The sequence below is a fragment of the Siniperca chuatsi genome, linkage group LG10 (genome assembly GCF_020085105.1).
Source record: "Siniperca chuatsi isolate FFG_IHB_CAS linkage group LG10, ASM2008510v1, whole genome shotgun sequence".
In the NCBI taxonomy this organism is placed as follows: Eukaryota; Metazoa; Chordata; class Actinopteri; order Centrarchiformes; family Sinipercidae; genus Siniperca; species Siniperca chuatsi.
In genome coordinates, this window is record NC_058051.1 from 18,364,541 (window position 1) to 18,386,490 (window position 21,950).

The 21,950-nt window shown below is 42.1% G+C and overlaps 1 protein-coding gene across 8 annotated transcripts in view; it reads right to left on the reverse strand.

The window, feature by feature from the left end:
- Positions 1 to 21,950, reverse strand: part of LOC122882453 (ERC protein 2-like) — a 152,254-nt gene that overhangs the window by 38,356 nt on the left and 91,948 nt on the right. For all 8 annotated transcript variants that reach the window (XM_044209833.1, XM_044209840.1, XM_044209835.1 and 5 more), the window contains 2 exons: positions 5,323 to 5,470; positions 742 to 903 (listed from right to left, as the gene is read on the reverse strand). In XM_044209833.1, the coding sequence (XP_044065768.1) occupies positions 742 to 903; positions 5,323 to 5,470 (310 nt within the window). The remainder of the gene's footprint in view (positions 1 to 741; positions 904 to 5,322; positions 5,471 to 21,950) is intronic.

Here is a 21,950-nt window from a genome sequence, read left to right on the forward strand (position 1 = left end):
ACACATGCACACACACCTCATCTTCATAGTTTGGAATCCCCCCAATCACAACCTCTTGACAACAATAGAGCTGTGATGAGTTTATATGGCATTCAATTAACTAGAAGCTTTTATCAGCTAATGGAAAGACAGTGTAATCATCTCTGTCTTTCTTTGAAGATTGCTTTCTCCCGTTGGCGATTTCATCTGGGTGCATATTATCAACAAAGACTCAGGCATGCATCTCCATGTGCATCTACACATGCACACATAAAGGCATGCACACCCCTACAGCATGTGCACTTGGATGCATGCACGTGCACACAAATACACAAACACTTTGTGCTGATAACAACAGTTTGTTCTTCTTCAGCTGTCTTCAAACAGACACATTAAGTTTGTCCTCAGGGCAGTCTGGATATGATAGTCAGACAGAGAGAAGGAGCTCATTTGAGAGATGAGTGATATATAAACTAATCTTACACACAAATCCCATCGATCAAAAACACTCATTTGGCAGCTTTTCCCCTACAGGCTCCTTATCTAACTGATATGAATAACTCTGACTGGGCAGGAAGTAATGAAGTTGAGGGAGAAGAGACAGACGAAAAGACAGAAGAGGCCACAACTGACTGGTGGTGGAGATGACAAATGTGAAATTGCATCAACTTTAAAAGCATGAAGATGAGAGCCCACAACATGTCAACTTGTGTAAACAAGCCAAAGCTTGGTAAGTGTGTCTGCGTGCACATTCATATTGACCTGGTCCATAGGGGGTCGGTGGTTGGCGTGGGGGGGCCCTCTTGGCAGGCTTCGGTGATGCACGTTTGCTGGATGCAAGTGGTGAGAATGGTGAGGATGATGTTGGGGGTGGATGTGATCTTCCTCGTAGTTATCCGATATCAGCTTCATTCTGCTCTGAGTCTGCAAAAAAAGGAGATAAACAAGGAAATTTATGATGCATAATTATAACACGTGTACACTAGGCCATTTATTTCCCAAAACACTGCTTATTTGTTTCTTAAAAAATGTTCTCTGTGTCTTGATGAATGATTAGGCTAAGGGATCCTTGGATGGGGGGAATGCATGTTGAAAGCCATCAAAGATGATAAAAACAGTACCACTAACAACACTTGACAGGTCATAAATTGAGTGAGTCGGAGTGCTTGATGAAAATATTGTAAGTCTGTCAAACGTCATCCATATTGCAGATTATCATTTAATTAGATTAGACGAATCCTAGTAAGAACAGTTAGTGAGTGTTTCATGTAGCCTAAGGCCACAGGCGTTCTGGCGTTGTGAAGCAACCTCATTTTAGATGTCATTGATTAAAATTACACTCAAATATGTATCTTTCTGCATGCCTGTAAATGGGTAAGTAAAACTATGTGTCCTTTGTTTGTGTGCCTGTGCATCTGTGTGTATTTGTGTGAGTGTTTGTGGAAGAGGCTGTCATCCTGCCAACATCATTTCTTTGGAGAGAGATAACAGCCTAGGCTGACTAACATTAACAATCAGCCTAACTCCAGTGAGGCCAGCTGTCTGGGAGATAGACAGAGACAGAGTGGGTGCAGATATATTGACAGGCTCAGCTTTATTCCCTTAACTGCAGATACTTCCCCTGAGGACGGACATGACTGCAGAGCGGGAGGTGGGATTGTGTATGGGATGAAGATGATTCGAAGAAAAGATATGCACACGTCTCTCATCCAAACTTTTGCAGCTTTCCTGGTTTAAATGAGAGACAGCCATGGGATGAAGAGACAAAAAGCCTGAGTCAGCTGTGAAGCTAGGGGGGAGATGGTGTTACAGTAGTCAGTGGCCTGGGGACATCGCTGCTGAGATAAGGAGCTGAGGCCTAATGACTGAGGAAACAAGCCAGTCAGGATCACAGGAGAGGATGTGGTTAGTATTAAAGAGGTTAGCAATTAGCTTAAATTGCAGAAGCACTATTTAGGTAAGGTGAGAACATTGACACCGTAGTGAGAGGAACAAAGAGAGAGAGAGAAAGATAGAGAGACAGAGATAAAGATGAAGTGTGAGGGATGGAGGAGGGCTCAGACAGACACCAGACCAGTGGTTAGAGCAGTTAAAGGCTAGGTTGAGGTGTACGGCCCTCCGTGACCTCAGGTGTTGACACTAGCAGGTGTGACTGGGTGGGGCTGGCTTCAAGCAATGGTTACAGAGCTGACACCTGTTATTGAGGCTAGGACAATTACTATCATATACCACGCACTGATGAAACTACTGTACTGCTACACAGTACATGTTGTAGGTGCTTCCACAAAGACTCTATGCTTAATAATGCGGTTTATTTCTCACAGAGAAATATTTTCAAAAGTAATTAGTGGCCAAGTGTCCAAAAGGCTAATGTGTGTTTAGTCCTTTCTGCTAATCTAATAAGAATCGCATTACTTATTCCTGTTAATCTAATTACAACCATATTTGGTAGGATGAGAAGCCAAATGTCCTAGAATGTATTCGCACGTGTGTGTGTGTGTCTGTGTGTGTCTGTGTGTGAGTGTGCACGTAGTTAATATTTAATGACCTGAGACACAAACACAAATGCATGAAGTGATGAATTGCTTCTGGAGGAGTCTGACTGTGTGGTCAGGACAGCCCACATGTGGCCATACAGTTTACTCAAACAGACACACACACACACGCACACGCACACACGCACACACACAAAAGCACACAAATCCACTCTCTTCTTGCAGATATATTCCTGTGTGCATGTGTAAAGAAGGTGTGTGCATATAAAATGTCTGTGTGGTGGAATGTGTGTGTGTTTTAATTAGTGTTAATTAGGGGCTTTGCTGAGTAAATAGCTCAGTAATGGCCTCCAGGCCTGCTTGTAGATCAGGAAGCCTGGAATAGACACAGGTGGCACTACTGGGGGAGGAGAGGAGAGAAGAGAGGAGAGTTCTTCATTGACATCTCTAACCATAACAGATTTGGGCTACACTGTATGTGTGCAGTGAGTGGCCTCTGCATGTGTATCAAAGTGCAGCTGTTGGTGTAAACATGGCAATGATGACCCCGCTGCTGTGCTCACAGCTGCATCCCAAATCCCAATTCAAGCCCTCTTTAAATCACAAGCCTGTCCTGATTAGAGCAGAGCTGTATTAACACATATGGACACAAGAGGCTGACAAGAAGGGCCTTAAACAAACAGACAGCTGGGGTAAGGCTGCACAGTTTTCACAACCGTCTTTAATCAGGTCTCTGTGTGTGTTTGTGTGTGCATGTGCATGTTTGCCATGCTATCCCAGCAAAATGGAATCCCCGCTCTAAGCAGGCAGATAGTTTTACGTAAGCCGTTCTAAATGGCACACCTCTGAGAACACAAAATCCATCTTTTCAGCATAGAGAGAGGATGGATGCTCAAGTGTGTCCAAAAAAGAGAGGTAGTGATAGAGGGGGAGAGGAAAAAAGAGAGAAAGTCACAGAAAATGGCATACCTCTGAGGATTCCAAATTCATCTTTACTCAGCTTCAAAGCACCAGTGATGTTTGGCCATCCATCACTAGGATGGGACCACTCAAAGAATTCCCACATGGGGACACATTTGTTCTGACTCTCTCCACAAGAAGTCTAAACACTACACTCTTCATGTGTATGTCTGCGTGTGTGTGTGTGTGTGTAGCTGTGCCTTTGTATATGTGTGCTTGTCTGTGCTGAAGAAGGTCTATACCTCAAAGGGAAGCAAACTATCTGAGAAAGGAAAGTTTGTCTTAGACCGCCGTCTTTATGCATACACATGCAAGATCTTCCAAAAGAGGGATGTGGGGAGGTCAGACAGGGCACTACTATCTGTAAATCTATCTGCTGTCTACAGATCAGCTTTCTCCTATGAGACTCTGAGTCCCATAATTCTTCGGCATTTCCTGGTCAGTTTCCTTCCGCTTTTGGCTGTTGAGGACCCAAGAAAGGGCAACCTATCCTGATATGTGTGTCAATGGGTCAGAAGACAGAGAGCCGGTGTGTGTCATGTCGAACAACATAATCCCCAGAGAGCTCATTCTGTGGAATGGAAGGAACCCAAGTAGTGCAAAGACTCCCTGTAGGGAACTACTTACATTACAACCTCCATAACATTAATAGATGACCCACACTTTTAGGGCCCCGGTGCTAAGTGGCCATTGCACTGCTTGGTACACCTTTCCACTTAGCAATAGTACTTATATGGATTTATATGCATGTGTGCCTGAAGGCTATTTAAGAAACCAGGTTTACATGCATGAGAAAAGGGAGGCAAAGAAAGAATCCACTGCCCACTCCTCTCCCATCCCTTCCTTTCTTTATTTCTCCCCTTTTTTCTCCTCTCCTCTCCTCTGCTCCACGCCTGGAGGCCACATTGTTGCAATTAGAGCTCATCACATCATCAGGTGGACTGTAACTGCTGGTTATCCAACGGGAAAACATGACGCATCCAATGGCGATAAACAGATAATAGGCTTTCCTTGAAATTCCTCGAACAGAATTGTACCCCCTAGGAACTGTTTATCGTTTACGAGACACAAACAAACATAGGTTCGCACTTAAATGCACACCCAGCCACTGCATCTGTTGACTTTTAAATGCACCATGTTTCCCAGAAGCCCATGTGACTCAGGAGACTGTATAGTTGGACTCCCTGCTGTTGGCTCATTATTGTTAGCATTCATGTTAGCTCAGTCACTGATGTGGTCTGACCAAACCTTAATGACCCACATACCTTCATCTGCCTCAGGCTATATTGAAAGCCAGGGCAACATAGGAAATAAGCGTGTGTGTGTATGTATGTGTGAGTGTATGCTGGGATTTTTGTCTGTTTAACCAGAAGATGTCAGACAGAAAAGTCCGCCGGTGACTCACCGATGATACCAAACTACGCCTGCGACTTAGATGCATCTAATAACTCTGATTGCAACATGATTGTTAAGAGAATAGCTTTTTTGTCATGTTGTTTATGTGCCCGAATTTGGAATCACAGCTCCTGCTTGACAGGTTTGGCTTATGATGACAGAACGCAGTAAGTGTTGTTTGAGGCGGGGAAGTCTACTCTGTTAACTACCAGGAATTATTAACCTATCTATTCCTGGTTTTAAGTTAAAAAGTCTGCCCATTAGGCTTTTTTTTAGTGAAGGCAAGGTTGCACCTCCATTTGCAGCAGGTTTGAATTTGTAGTCCTGCTTTGATTCACAAAGCCAGAATCTGTCTTAAACAGTGACCGCAAAGCCAGGCTCCATTTGATTCATGTGCAGGCCAGTCAATCTCTTAGACCAGGAGTGCTGTCAATTTAATTAATCATTTATATGCACATATAAATAGCTTGGTGGTCGCGTGTTGTGGATGTACCTGCTGTTTGAGCTGGTGCATGAGTCTGTCTTTCTCCCTCTTCAGAGCCATCACTTCTTCCTGGGCTTTCTTCCGTTTGGAGGAGGATAACTCCAGCAGGGCGATGTTAGCATCCTTCTCACTGATGGCTGCCAGCAATGCCTGCTGCCTGAGGGGATGAGAAAGTGTGGAAAGAAGGGTGCAAAAGGTAAGAAGGAATGTTATCATAAATGGACAAAATATGTAAAAATTGGTTTATATTTATTCTCCAAAAAGTTGGAATGTAAAAATATGTTTTACAGTCAGAAAATGGACAGGTGGACAGCACAGAGACAGACACACAGCACCCACATCTGCAGCTGTGGAACCTTGTACATATGCAGATGTCACAACAAGCACATTCATTCAAGAGCTCCTTAAACTGTGGATAGATTCCACAGAAAAGAAGCAGACATCTTTGAAGTGGTCTGCTAGTGCTGTATTAATGGTACTTCAGTGTGACTCATGGGCATGTAATAATGTAAAGGTGACTAATAGAGCAGGCTGACGAGGATGTGACGTCTTTCCTCTGCCACCGCTGGTTACCACAGTGTCTGTGAGTGTGTGTACGAGGGGGGTGGTGACTGTCTACAGGTGCAGAGGAAACAAACCACCAAGCTTCATCATGCACACACAACCAGACATACAAATGTACACCCACAGGTCTCAAGAGAATGCCTTGCGTAACCCTTTGAGAGAAGTCTGAGTCTACAGAGCAGATTGGTGATGACTATCCCCCTCATCAAGCAGGATGTCGTAAATACAGTGTTGTGACAAACACACATTCTATCCGCCCAAATCTTGTAAACACACTCAGAAGCCCAAACATATTCTCATGGATAGCCAGGCACACACACCTCCTCTACTGAAGCCATTGACCCCCAGGCACACTGTAAAACATTTTTTAAAAAATAAGACAATGGGCAAAAAACAGAACATAAAACGCACATTTATGCGTACAGTAGACTGTAACTCAATTTATGTATGGTTCTTTGTCTCTACAAAGTTCATCTGAATGACCATCGCAGGAGTCTCAAGCAGTCTAACTAGTGCATAGGCACTTTTATGTTGGATAAACATAACGTGGCTGAACTCCAGACTCTTAAATCGCATTTGAAATTAGAAGGGGATTAAACAAGCATGGTAAGGTAATGTGTGAGTTTGTGTGAGGTGAGGGGTAGAGGAAGAGGAGGAGGGAGGGTGCATTCAAAATACACTTTAGGGTCAATTAAAAATTGACCTTCATTGGAGTGTTTTTATTTCATGATTTAAGTCCCTGCAGAAATAACTCAATTGCGAAAATAAACATGCTGAACTCAGAATAAAGTCCTGCTGGCCTGGGACTCTACATTGGGTGTTTTCAGTACAATTATCAGCGCGCTGCATCTGGATTCTCCCATTAAAGGCCATTAATAGGCCTCTGTGTGTTTCAAGCATGTGCTTGCATGTTGTGCATGTGATCATGCGTGCATGCATGTGGGTTCTGACATAGATCGGAGCAGCTAATCACACCATTAATCACGGAGCAGGACCAACGTGACACTTTTTGTCTCCCCACACCTCCACTGTTATTCCTTTTAATGCTCACTGTAATGGGAACACACACACACACCTACATTGGACTTGTAACAGAACAAGTGCTTCAGACTGCAGGCTTATTCTGCTTGACCTGGCCATTCACTATGTACAAGTAAAAAAAAAATCCACAAATCAAACAGCAGAGTGGTTGATTTTTAAATCCCTCTTCATACGATCCAGTTTTACATCCATGGCCTAATAAACCTAATGATTAATTTTGCATTTTAGAGCATGGCACAATGGCAATCCCAGTTCCATTACTTTATCTTTGGCTGTGTTAAACAGAGTTAAGAGGTGATGCACAGAGTCATATATGGGCAAGGAATGAGGCACAATGTGTCACTGTTCATAAACAATGTGTCTTAACAGCCCTACACCACTTGCTGTGGCCATCTTTAAACCACACTGCCAGAAATGGAAACTCTAACATCGGACCACATCCCAATAGTCTCATAGTCATGCTTTTCCTTATGTCCTTTAGGATTAACTGCATGCAAACACAGCTTGATTTTATCTGTGTAGCTTTCTGCGTATCTTCCCTTATGTGACTGTAAATACTCACAGAATAATCGCACACTAAACTGAAAAACATAGTCGTCATTCGGAATGGCAACATTTTTAAAATACTACAATCTAAGTGGGTGGTGCATTACGTGCAGGGTCAACTTGGTGGAGGAAAAGAGGGCGGTGAAAGGTTAGGGACAATAACCCTCCCCCAACTGAGTTTTAAAGGGGGAGATTTATCTAATCTGTGAACTCATCTGAAAAAGCCAAACAGAGATCCATCTCTTTCTGACCACCACTGAGTCACTTCATCAAGGATTGTTACACTCCCATTCATCAAAGTTGCCTTGGCTGAATCAACTGATGAAAGACACGGTTTCGGTGTTTGGTTAGTTACAAAAATAAAGATAATAAAGATGTGATACTTTGTTGATTCCAGCGAGTGTTGCAGTGACACACTCCCAGTTTACTCCAGCTAAAGAAAAGCCATACAGTAAAATTTGTCTCTGTACATTGTGACATTTCAGACATTGTCTGTGGCAATGCAGCAATTGTAGACCACTACAAGGAAGCTTTACTCGAAAAGAATTACTGTATGTTGTCTTTTAAGGAACAGAATGTGTGCTGCTCTCTGTGAAGACATGGCTGTCACATCTCACCTGCATTCCCTAACACAGGTACAGACTTCCCAACTGAAAATTACTGATTGACCTCAAGACGTTCTGAGCCCGACTGAATTAAACTTCTGAACCAAAGTGGCAGCCATGCTTCAGTTCAAGCTAAATCACTTCCAGGTTTTAAATGAACACAACAGATTACAGTGCTGTCTCCCTATGGGTGCTCTCTGAGTGGTACCGCAGGATTCTGCTGAGTGATGTCTTCCTAAAACAATAAAAAAGGGGACATTATTATGATTAGCCAGCCTGTAAACGTTGTCTCCCACATCCTCAATCAGTGATTATGTGTCAGCGTGTGTGTGTGCTGATTAGTATTAGTAACAGTCTTTGAACCTGAATCACACTGGAGTATTTAATCACATCTAATTTGAGTGGTCATTTGGCCTTAGTTGTAGAATCTAGCAGACAGGATTCATCTATTAGACACGCACACACACACACACACACACACACACACACACACACACACACACACACACACACACACACAAAGACAAATGCTTGTCCTGTATCTGCTGGCTGATCTTGAGTGGGTGAAGCCTCTCTCTTTCCTCCCCTCTTGTCTCACTCCCTGCTTAACTTAGACGTGGCGTGTCCTAGACAAACAAAGGATTATCTTCATTTCCTTTACGATTGAAAGGGCAACAATGAAATGGTTTTTCATGACAAACTTGTAATAATTCTTTGTAAAAGTCAGACCACATGCACTGAGAAGTCACAAGGCACTCCAATATAAGGACAAATGATTCCCGCTGCTGTATGTCCGGTGTCAAAAACCCCATCTACTTTAGTTTTTTCTATTCTATGAGATAACAGTATTTTGGCTGACAAGGTAAACATGATGAACACACAAACTGTTAACACATAAACTGCATATATATTTATCTCACATTCCTCATATTTCCTACTCATAGAGTAGGGTAGAGAGAACATGCAAGGCTCTGTAGAAAAGCATAGGCTGGACTGACATCTTATTTATAAGGGGTGAAATTCTCGGCTCGACTACAACATGTGATTCCAATTGAACCTTCATGGTCCCTGGGACATATTGAGACATTTGGATCTACAGAGGTGGGAGATGGATGGCTAAAGTACATGACCATGTGATGAGAGGTGAGAGGGAAAGGAGGGGGGGAGGTCAGCAGAGACGATATGGAAAGAAAAAAGGGAATGCAACGAGTTGAAGAGGAGAAGAGTAAAGAGGCGGAAGGAGATAATTCAGGACAAAGGAATGAAAACTGAGGAGAGAAGACCTTGATGAAGATATCTTTGAGGTGGGGCTGCTGTCCAAGGACTGTGATGTCACAGAGCAGATGGGAGACTGGCAGATTACACAGATTTCTGGGTGATGAGGGGTTAAGATGGGGTCAAGAGTGAGCATAAGCCCACATGCATTAATTTGCACAAAACAAATTCAAAGAAAGAGGATGTCAGGGAAGGTATGTGTGAGGGACAATACAAAGCACGGCAGAGCCAATGGGTCAAGAATAAAAACAATTAAAAAATAAAAGAGATGGCAAGAGATGAAGGCAATAGAAGAGAGGGAAGTATGTGTTTGACAAGAGTGACTGCCACCTGTGCTGCATGTGATAGAAAAGAGGGAAGAAAAGGAGAAGAAGAAAAGAGCAAAGGTAAAGATTTAAGAGTCCCTGCCTACCTTAAATCAGCTCAGCGCACTCCATGTTGTTATTCCTAGGCGTCACGGTTGAGGGATGTGTGTTTATAATTTGTGTTATGACTTACTTGAAATTATGAGTGTGGAGAGTCAGTGGGACAGAAACAGATGCGTCTGTGTGATGCCCGAGGGAACCATCAATACTGTCTGCCCTTAAGTGCAGTGTGTGCATGTGTGCGTGCATTTGCCTGTCTCTGCACACATTTGTGCTTTCATGTCCTTATGTGCATGTGTGATGTATTTTGTTTGCAGGAACATGGGGAGCCCACTAATATCTGTTCCCAGAACATCCATTATGAGGTCTTCTAGTTTGTGATCATGCCTTTCCAACACTTAACTGTCCAGCTCTGCAGAAACATTCCACGTGAATTTTATGGCAGTTCCTTGATTGTGAGTGTGTGAAGGTGCGGCACAAGGCTGGGGGCCCCTGGCTAGCCAGTACTAGAGGCCTGTGGTGAGAGCAAGTAGAGGACATGAGAATGGGGCATGGTTGAGTGACACTATTATTTATGGCCTTGGAACACTGTATTATTTACAACTGAGGAGGTAGGGAAAATGTCTATTTCCAACATAAAACACACGCTATAGCTTCATTTGATAAGCTTACTGCAAAGCCAGTTAAGATGGTAAATCTGTGTTTCAACTCTAAATATGGGTTAAATGTATTTTTATGAGGTCCAAGTTTTGGTAGGATTAGCTCCACGCTAACCTGTAGCAGCTAACCTGAAACCACATGCCAGATGCACCTATTACCCACTTCTGTATGCTTGCCTGGATTAAAATATTTATTTATCTTAATCTATAAGATAGGATTTATCCATACCCACCACAAATACAACTTGCATGTCATCTCCAATATTCCTCTTGAGCAGCTATATTAGACAGTAAATGTTAATCCTGAGCGTCAAGCAAGAATGATAAACTTTATATGCTAACCTTGAGCTGTGCTTCCCAAGAAAAATCCATGACAGCAGATGGTTCTCCCAGAACTGTGCCAGGTTGTGTGTGTTTTCACTTCACTAATAAAATATACAACCCACTTACTCTGCTCACCCCCACTCCCACACTAGTGCTCTGACCAGTGAAAAGGGAGGGCGGGGGTTTTAATTGAAAGAGTATGTATCAGTTTTACAGCAACAAGAGGGAAAATATGAGGGGACAAAAATCAACAAATCTGCCAAAACTAGCCAAATGTTTAGAGTGGTAGCAGGGACGAGGAGAGATGGCTGACTGCTCCCAGAGATGAGCAGGACCAGACAGCCACCGCTGCATTCCAGCCAGAGAGAGGGGGAGACAGATAGAGAGACCCAGACATTGAGAAACAGAGAGAGGGAGAGAGACCAGGTGGCTGTGTGAGTGTGTGTGTGAATGCAGACAAATGAAATGGAGAGAGCATTATAACTTTCTGTCAAAACTATCTTGTCAAGGCATTGACAAATTTCTAAGACATAAGGATGTAATTTAAATTTAATGTGATATGTTTTAAGGGAATTGTTCAACATTTTGGAAAATCCGTTTATTTGCCTTCTTTCCAAGAGAGTGACATGAGAAGATCAATCAATCTTATTTCTGTGTGTGAGGTGTGGACCTGGATTAGCCTAGCTTAGCATAAAGATTGGGAGCAGGGGAACAGCAAGCCTGTCTCTCTCCTAAGTTCACAAATATGCCTACAAACACCACTGACTAATTAACCTACTAATTAACCAATCTTGTTGAATAAAAGCCAATTTTTAGGAAAAGTTATATGCTGGAACTATTTCTAGGCAAACAACAGTCAGGTGCAGTCACTGTTCGTGTGCATGCCAACGTCTTGTTGTTGAGGTTGCCAGATTTGATATCACCGTGCGTGCACAGAGAGCAAAATAGAAGCCTGTGATCATCGAATGTATTTGACAACGTGCACTGAGATGCTGCAAGAAGAACTGGGTGGATGGAAAACTGTTGTTTGTTAAAATTAGGTCCTACACTTAACAATGCCTAAAAATGCAAATGGATTTTTAGATGTTTTCTGTTCATGTAAGGATTAACAAACATACATTGTGATAATTAGTAAGCTTTAGAGGTGCTGGCTACGTCCCCGGAAATGTTGAACTATTCCTTTAATAAACACAAGCTCTGGCTGCAGTTGCAGTTGTTTGACAGAACAACTAGTGTCCTCTCTTACTTCCAGCTTCATTGCATCACCTTCTGAGGATCAGCTAGGGGTCGTGGGTAGGATTCCTGTTGTTGTAAAAACAGGATAGATAAATAAACAAGGCCTAGTGGGATGTCAGTAATGATTATGATGTCACCGGCAGCTTTTTCCCATTTGGATGACCATGGCTGTCTCCATGCGTGCACATAATTTTTCAAATCAATTCGAGAAAAACACAATCCACATCATATTAGTCAAAGCCTCTGCCAATCTCCAAAGCTATCTAGCACAAAGCCCACCTACACAGTCCTCTACCAATAAGGTGAGCTCTGACTCTAAACCTCCAGGGATCCTACCAATAGCTGAGCAGGGTTTTCCATTCTCTTAAAAGGGAGGTTTGTTTTCCGTTTTTATTGTCGCTCAGCTGACTGACAGTGTCTCCCCAAGGCACAAGAAACAAGACAGGGGGCTGTACTGTACCACACACGTGTAGGGCTCCCCTGCCTAACAGCCAGACACAAGTACAGGAGCGCACGCACACACACACACACACACACACACACACACACACACACACACACACAGAGATCCTTGTACTTCTATCTTTGTGAGGACCATCATTGACATAATGCATTCCCTAGCCCCTTACCCTAACCTTAACCATCACAACTAAATGCCTAACCCTTACCCGAAGCATAACCTAATTCTAACCTAACCCTTAAAACCAACCTTCTTAACCTTCAAACAGCCCTTTGAAGTTTGAGGACCAGCCAAAATGTCCTCACTTTCCAAAAATGTCCTCATTCTAGTAGTTAAAAAATGTGTTTCAGTCCTCACTATGTAACAAGTACAAGTACACACACACACATTTTATATATATATATATATATATATATATATATATATATATATACACACACACACACACACACATACAGCAGCTGGGTTGTTTAAAGCTCCCTGTCATCTGGGAGAAAGGTGAGGGTCACAGAATGAGTAACACTGCTCCAGTCACACTACTGTAAGAACACACACACACACACACAAGGAGAGAGGGAGAAACATACACACATGCAGTGTGTTAGGAAATAGCACGGAGGCCTCAGTATAAACACTGATGAGTTATGCCCCCCCGTCTGTATCTGATGCACTGGACAGTGCTCTGGTTGACAACCAGACCCCCCACCCATTTTTTTTAACATCAAAAGATGAAACTATACAATATGTGGCAAAGGAGAGGGTGTTGTATTGGGATCAGATTAGATGATTGTACAAATAATAGTAGAGCAACCTCTCATGTACATATGCTGTTGCTTTTATACAGGACAGAATAATTATTTTTATTACTGATTAATCATTTCGTCTCTAAAATGTCAGAAAAATCATCATTTCCTGGAGCTCAGTGTGACATCTTTTGTGTCTAAGCTCCAATATCCAAAGTTATTCAATTTAAAGTGATGTAAAACAAAGAAAAACAGCAACAAAAAAGTGTGGAGACTTATGCGATTAATTGATTATCTGAATTGTTATTGATTAATTTTCTGTCAGCTGACTAATTGATTATTCAACGAATCATTTCAGCACTTAACACACTTGAAAGCCAATATTCTGCATCACCTTTTCAATTTGGTTCCCTTTCTATGTGAAATAATAATAAAAACAAAGTAAGCTTTATTTGCATAGTGCCAAATATAACTGCAAAACACAATGTACATCTCATATCAGATACAAAGAGAAGCATAATTAGTTCTCTCTCTCATTCCCTCCTTTTCTGTACTAGGGTTGGAGGAGCTACAGTAAAGCCTGTACTCTAAACTGTCAGTAATGTAAACTTAAAATACCAGGAGGACACCTTCTGCAGTGCATCATTTAAAATGCAGGTCATCTGTATTGTCTTGTGTGTTCTTGTGTGTTAAAATAACCCTCTCTTTCCATCCTCATTCTATCACTCCTCTCTTTCGCTAATCAAAGAGAGGAGCCACTCATTGGAGGAGAGGATGGCCTCCGCCTTGGACTTGGACCTTTCTATCATTCGACTTCTCTCTCCCTCTATTATTCTCTATTTGGCTCCGTCGTGCCCTATACTCACTCCAGAGTGGCGCTGAATATTAAGTTCAAGGAGGTTATGCAAACACGTTGAAACAGCCATCCTTGGCCTAAGTATTACCCTGAACCCTTCAATTACCCGCCTTGCTTTCCTCTCTCCCCATTCCTCCTGCCTTTCCTGTCCTCTGTACGGGTTCTCTCACTCCGGTCATCTAACTGCAGACTGGAAATACAGCGCACACTCATGACGTGGGGCCAAAAAACCTTAAAATATCAGGGGCAGAGAGTACAACATAGTGGCTCACTGTTACACTTGCATACACACACACACACACACACACATACAAACGTGCACCCAAAATACACACAAACCGATGAAAGACGGGTCCAGAAAACAGTGGGAGCAAGTACCCCTGGTGTATTTTCTCTGTGTTCCAAATGTAGGGCCTGGCGGTGGACCACAGCTGAACCACAGCCGACATGCGGTGGAATGGGAGGCCACCACACTCACTTCCCTTAAAGGAGCCATAGAGACATACACACACACACACATACAGGCGATCACAGAATAACACACGCTCAGACACACATATACACACATGTTCAGCAATTTCCTGGACAGCACTGTCATGACGATGGGAGTCCATGTTTAAAAAGTGGTTTGAGGTGAAGGGACAGATCTGTATGGGCTGTTTCCCACAATGCTTTGCCAGACAATTACACAACCCAATTAATGTGGTTACTACAGCACAACTAGGACTTTACTCTGTGCGAGTGGAGTGTGCGTGCATATGTGCGTGAGAGAGAAGATGTGTGTACGCTCCTTTGGCCTGTATTACTCTTAGAATTATAGCTTTCCTTGGAGCTTGGACCAGTCGATTTCCCGTCAGTGTGTAAAGGACACACAAGGTCACACTAACATTCACCCCACACTCCATCAGCCAATCCCAGTTATTTCCAATCACAGCCACATGAGCTCAACTATTATAAAAGCTGCATACCCGGAAAACTACAATACCCACAATGTGTTGTGTGTCGTCCCAGCAGAGAGCTCCATTTCCTGAACCATAACCAAACATTCGGAGACATCTTTTAACAAGTAAAAAATGGTTTTGAAACTTAATTATATTGGTGGTAAAATGTGTTATTTTTCACAGTTACTGCAACATATATCCCCATACAATGTGAATATAAAATATATATATAAGATATTCTGTCACCCTCTGTAATACACCAGACTCAGATGTACACAGTGGTGGAAGAAGCAGATGCTACTGGCGCTGCTGTATATATATGTATATATATATATATATATATATACACATATATATACATACATTTATACATACATATATACATACATTTATACATACATATATACACATATATATATATATATAAATATATATATATAATTCTGTAATTGTTTTGGATTGTATTATTTTTACTGATGCATAACTGTGCAGGCAGCATTTTAATGTTGTAGCTGGTTAAGGTGGAGCTAATCTGAATTAACTCATATACTGTTGGGCGGGTTAATATATGACAATGCATCATCATGATCATGATCTGATTGTAGATTTGGCATGTAAAATCTTAAGCTGCAAAGTAATTTGTAACTATAGCTGTCAAATAAATGTAGTGCAGTCAAAAAGTACAGTATTTCCCTCCGATATGCAGTGGAGTCGAATAATTAAGAAACTTAAAGAAGCTCAGTACTTCAGTAAATGTACTTACAACCTGCATGTACAGAGCTGCATGCACGTAGATTACCACATAGATTGAGCGCGCGCACACACACACACACACACACACATCTGCTAATAATCAGCAATCCTCTGATTTCAACCTTGGTTAATAGTTTTCTTTTAATGAACGATGGTAAAATGTAAGTAAAACAAAAAAAGCTCAAACTGCTCTGCTTTGTGTTGAAGCAGCAGGAACCACATGCTTTCTTTACAGTCTGCTACACAAACACACTCTGACCACATACTAACTTATATAGACTTCATTAGCCCAGCTTTAAAGTGCTTTAAAGCAAGTAGGGTGAAAAATACATTCAAAGCAAGATAATATGAAAGAGAGACAGAGATGCAGACACAGATAGACAGACAGAAAGTCTCTCTCTCTCTCTCTCACACACACACACACACACACACACACACACACACACACACACACACACACAGTGGGCTAAGAGGGTGCTGATTAGAGGAGCTGTTGCCAGGTCTGGACAGGTCTGCTGTATATTTAGACAGATCAGTGAGGATCATGGGATCAAAGAGTAACATGATTACTACCTGGCCTTCTGATAAAAAAAACTCACTATTATTTCCCTGTCAATACACACAGGAATACACACATTTGGAAGTACACGCATATCTGAGCACGTTCACGCACATGCACTCAGATAAACTTACAGTCATGTGCCCCAGCATTGAAAGACACACAGTGAGTTGTACCAGCACACAGTAGGCACACACATGCACAGACTCACACACACATTCTCTCTCTCATACACACACACACACACACACACAGACATATACAGCCACACCGCTCTATAATCTGGGTAATTTGTACGTTGAAGCTAGTGTAGACAGATCATGCCTCTGGTACATTGAACCTGTTGTGTCATTGCATTTGCTTGTTCGTCAGTTGGTGTGAGTTCCCAATAGACATACCCTTACTTGTAAAGTATAGTGGTTGTGAATATGTTTCTTGTGAAGAAGACACACTGAAATAACTTGCACTCTTGTCATAATGGCACTTCTTGAGTGCGTGTGTGTAAATTTTACGAGGGTATGAAAATTGAAGCTGCAAGCGCGAACACACGACCACATGCACGTGCATAAAACAGCAAAAGTGTGTGCCTTGTAATCACTGCCGCAAAAAAGTACACTCACTCTTTGACCTTTGTGCTCCTTGCCTCAAGCTGTCTTTTTGGAGTCCAGCTTCCTTTTTGCCATTATGTTTTGTCTGCAGTCTGCTTTTTCTCACAAACATGCATAAAAGTATAAACTGATCCACAGACAGCACATACACATAAACACGGACGGTACTGAGCTGTGATAAGTGCTCAGCTGGCCCTCCCACACACCTGAGCATGGATTCCAGCATACGTCTGTTTTTTAATAAAGCGACCAGTGGTAGTGTGCAGTCGGATGCTGCTGACAGACCCACTGATTTCCAGATAGATAACACACACATACACAGCCGAGCCAGCTCCCTTGGTAGATTACATCACAGTTATTTTAACAATGGCTTCCACTCAGTTCTTTTGCTGGCTATGGTTACATACGGGAGTGTGTGCATGTGTGTGAATGAGTTGTTTTATTTATTTTTAAATGATCATTCTGTGGTCACTTAAATATGATGCTCAGAGTTTCATTAGGAATTTAAGTTTGTTATAATATTGCACTAAATATACACCAGGCTCCTTAAGAGGGCTACATAGATGTAAAATGTAGAAATAAATTCAAGATGTGTTTGTGTTTACATGCAGAAGAGATGCACGGCATGATGCATCTGCCTCTATGTGTGTGAGTGTGTGTGTGTGCGTGTGCATGCTGTGACCAGGTAGTTTACAATGTGTAAAGACGTGGATGCACTCCACTAACACTGGAGAGTTGTGGGTGAGAGTGGGCTCGTTAACTAAATGAGTTCCTAATGTACCCTCACGTTTTTCTTAGACAACTACAACTACAAAGCTATATTCTTCTGGGGGCACTGCACCGTTGCTGACCTTACATCACGCCTCTCTTTGTGAATGCCATTCAGCTATGACACTTGACATAACATCGTTGTCAGGTATACCAAGATTCAGATTGAACCCGCTATCAGTTAGCTCCAGATGATCATACAGATCTACAAATAAACATTCTCATTGCAAAATATTTTACTTTGTTTTATGGAAAATCTGACATAACTTTAGTACTGATATTATTGACTATTTGTGACAACAACCTAAAGACAGCAGGAGCGTAGTAGCTGTTAGAAAGCGAGGTTGGTCAGTGTCTCTGTTGTCTGGACTGTAAAATGCATTTGAAGTGAAACTAAGGACAGATTTCAAGTCCTGGTTTGACAATAAATTATTTTGTATTGTATTATTTTCTCTATTACCAATTATCTGAGCAGACACTACGATGCCATTTTGCAGGTGACAAAATGATTGTGCAGTTCTCTCCAAAAACACCAATAAAGACAGAAAGACTACAAGTTTATGCCACAGTGTAAGCAAGTGCTAGAGAAACACAGGAAGAGAGAATTACAGAGAAAGCGGCAGATAAGCATATAGGGAATCTAGAGAAAAAGTCCGCACCACTTACAATTAAAAAAAGACTGGGCTCATTTTACAGCTGCAGCGTGATGACATGGTGTGCATTAACAAACAGCGCTCATTTTTGTGCAGAAACAGGCTGGAGACCACCTCAGAGCTACAGAGGATCCAAAATAGACTCTGCTGGGAAGGGTACAGACACACGTACAAACATTTTGACATAAAAATCTGTCTGTCACAGAAGAGCAACTTTAAAAGGAGGTGAAGAGCACGTGAGGAATACAAGTTAGCAAGCAAGCAAGAAATGTTTATTGCTCTTTTATCTGCAGTCATGCAGTCAGACATACCAGGAGGCTGCTTAGAAGTGTGGGGAAACACTGGCACGAAACACACTGTGACTGACATGTCAAAATGTCTGCAGTGTGGCGTGCGTGCAGACGCATGTGGGCTTGTGTTTCTGTGTGTGCGCATGATTGCGTTTAGTGTTTATCCTGCATGTGTACTGTTTTTGCCAATGTGTCTGTGTGCATGTGTGTTTATCGTGCACTGAGCTTCCAAAGTGACATGTCAGAACACTGATGTCAGGAAACCGAGACACTCTTGAGTCTGACAAACAAACCATGCCAGGAGGAGGATCTAAACAATGTGCCGCAATTGCTTTATTACTCAGTGTTTGCCCTAGGTGTCATGTTACTGAAGTCTTCTACACCATAAAAGCCTTCTCTATGGTTCAGCACTGTGTTTGTGTGTGTGTTAGCTCTGGCAGAGGCTCCCCTATGACTGGTTATATTGGACATGCTCAAACAAAGCCAAACACACAACAGGAGCCGCAAGCAATTAGGGTCTGCCATAGTGCATAACTCTCTGAACACCCTCTGTTTCCCCCTCGCCATCCACCAGTCTGTTCCTCCCCTACCACACATTTCAAGGATTGCGCTACCATGAGCCTCCATCCACAACACACACACTCACATTATCAGTCTCAGCAACATTTGCTTGCTCACTCTGCTGGCTTTCCATGTAGCATCAGCGGCAATAATATTGTTTATCTGTATGTCATCTTCAGGATTAAATGTTAACCTCGGTGGGCAGAAGATCGCTGACTGGCACAGGAATGCCTGTAATGCTAGCAGGCAGCCTAATCCTCTGGATTAATACATATTAGGTTGGTTTAGCAGAGAGCTGGGTGGCCCCTGTGTCTCCATTTCATCCTGTCACTGGGATGAATTTGTGTCTATCCACATCATGACGATACACCTATTTACTCTCCTACTGTACTATTGTTTGATGCAGTTTAAAAAAATACAATTCATACGTTTCTTATCTTGGTTCTTAACTCACTTCTGCACAGTAGATGATTAAGACATCCTCTCATAGCAGAGCAAGGCCAGTCATAGTGAGTGATGGACATCCAGTTTGAATCAGATCCTCTGGAGCCTGAGCAGAGGGTGATATCTCACTGCCTGTGGCTTGGACAGCAGACACGGTGAAGATCTGTTTCAAATCAATGTAAGAAAAATGGGTAAACTCAATCTGGGTCAACCTCTTTCTCCCTCTGCCCACCCAAACCCCTCTTCTCCTCTCTCTTTGTCTTTCTGTCTCTCTTGCTGTATTCGGGTGTCCCTTTGGTCTTTTGTCACTAAACACCTCATAAGAGAGACATCTCTTTCTGCAAAAAGTGCAGGATGGAGAGATGGAGCAGTTGTAGAGAGAGTGTTAGGTAGGGTGTGTGTGTGTGTGCTGGGGGTATGTCTTTACCAGTTGTGTACTAATAAATAAATGATTACCATCTGGACAGCGAACAGATTTCTGGATTCCTGTTTTTTCACTATGTCACTAAGTTACCTGGCCATTATTCCAGCCCAGCCCATGTGCCACTTTTTAAAACCAGACCATTACTTTAAGCTTAAGACCCAGTTGGAATGAATAAAGTGCAAAAGGTGCTCAGACGATAGTGACAAAGCCAGGACCATTATATAGAGTATGAGTGTGTATAAGTGCATTTCTGTGGATATGCAAGAACATATATGTGTGTCTGTGCATGGTACAAGAACTATGAACAATGACACAGTCCTTATTTCTGTTTTCAAGCATAAGTGCGTGTATGTGCATTTACACCAAAATGCATACCAATTTGTGAGTATGTCAGGGGACTGAATACCTTGGTGTGTTTGTCTTATGTGTGTAAACCTTTTGTAGTGGCTATCGTAGCTCTCCTGTTACACATACACATGTTCTTTATGGGCTGGCTAATGGAGCTGAGCTCTTCCTGCCTCTGTGATGTGGTTTACTGTTGTTTGATGTGCTCAGGAATCCTGCATAGGAGAGCACCACAAGCCGATCTTATCACATAAAAGCCCTTGCAATGGAAGAGCACACTCAACTCTCTTTTTTAACTTAATAGAGATATGCGTCCCTGTGAGGCTGTGTGTGTGTGTGTGTGTGTGTGTGTGTGTGTATGTGTGTGAGTAAGTGAGTGCGTGTGCATGTGTGCACCATTTCTCTAATTCAATCGAGTGTGTAACCTAAGGCCAAACACACACATTTGATTTCAATGAATGCTGAACCTGGAGATCTGTGACTAGAATGGACCAGGGACATGTCAGATATGTCAGTGCATGTTACCACTTTATTTATGATGTTTTCATCAGGTAAAATAGTTAAGAGTTTTGTCTGAGAACAGACACATTGTAAATAAAATACAACCATTGAGTTTCTGATCCAACACACCTGTTTATAACTTTCTGGTGTGCAAGAACATTGTAATATTTGTATAGCAAGTAAAATAATGCCATTGCGTTAGATAGCTGTAGGCTACACCTTTGCCCAGTGTTTGCATTACATTTGATAATGAAGAAAAAGTATACATTTGATGATAATGAGGTTATAAAGAGTGGTTTTTGATATCATTACCAAAATTGATGGCCATTTATCTTCAGTGGATATCACAGAAACAGCTATCACTGAAAGAGCAAGCTCTGTTGATTCCTGCATTGTGTGCATTTTGTCTGTTTTTTTTTGTTGCAGATTGCATCAATGGTTGCTACAGGTTAAGGATAAACACAGACGGAAATGAAAGGTAACACACCACCAGAACCTCTGTAACATGTCAACCTCATTCTCTGTCCATATGCCTCACACTTCATAATAACGGAAATGGATACATATTAAAAAATTCACTGAGGTTTCGGTTACAGTAATGTCAGAGTACACACATACTGTTTTTGAATATTGTATGCTAAAATGACACGCTAAAATGACATGACATATGCCTCAGTTCTCTGATCTTGACTTAAATTACTCCAGACATAAACATGCATACCCTCATATCAAGGCATTCATAAATGGCCACATTCTAAATCATGCATACACACACTGTCTATATTCTGTTTCATCTACAGCCTGAAAGTCGTGCCATTGTCTTTGCTCACACTCCCTCTAGCAATTCTTGTCTCTGCAGGATTCCTGTGTTGTTTATTTAGTGGTGACCAGTCCTGTCTCTACGCAGTCTGTCCGCCCACATGAAGGCCTCTTCTGTCTTATTGATGCAGCTTTAAAGATGAAGGACTAGGCAGATTAAACTGTGGTTGCCATCTTGAATAGATGTGATGCTTACTCCAAATAAACTTTGGGGTTTTAGTTTTGTGTGTTTTTTTTTCCCTCTTTCAGTCTCTTTTCAGTCGGTTTTGCTTTGCTTTTTCTTGGACATCAACTCTG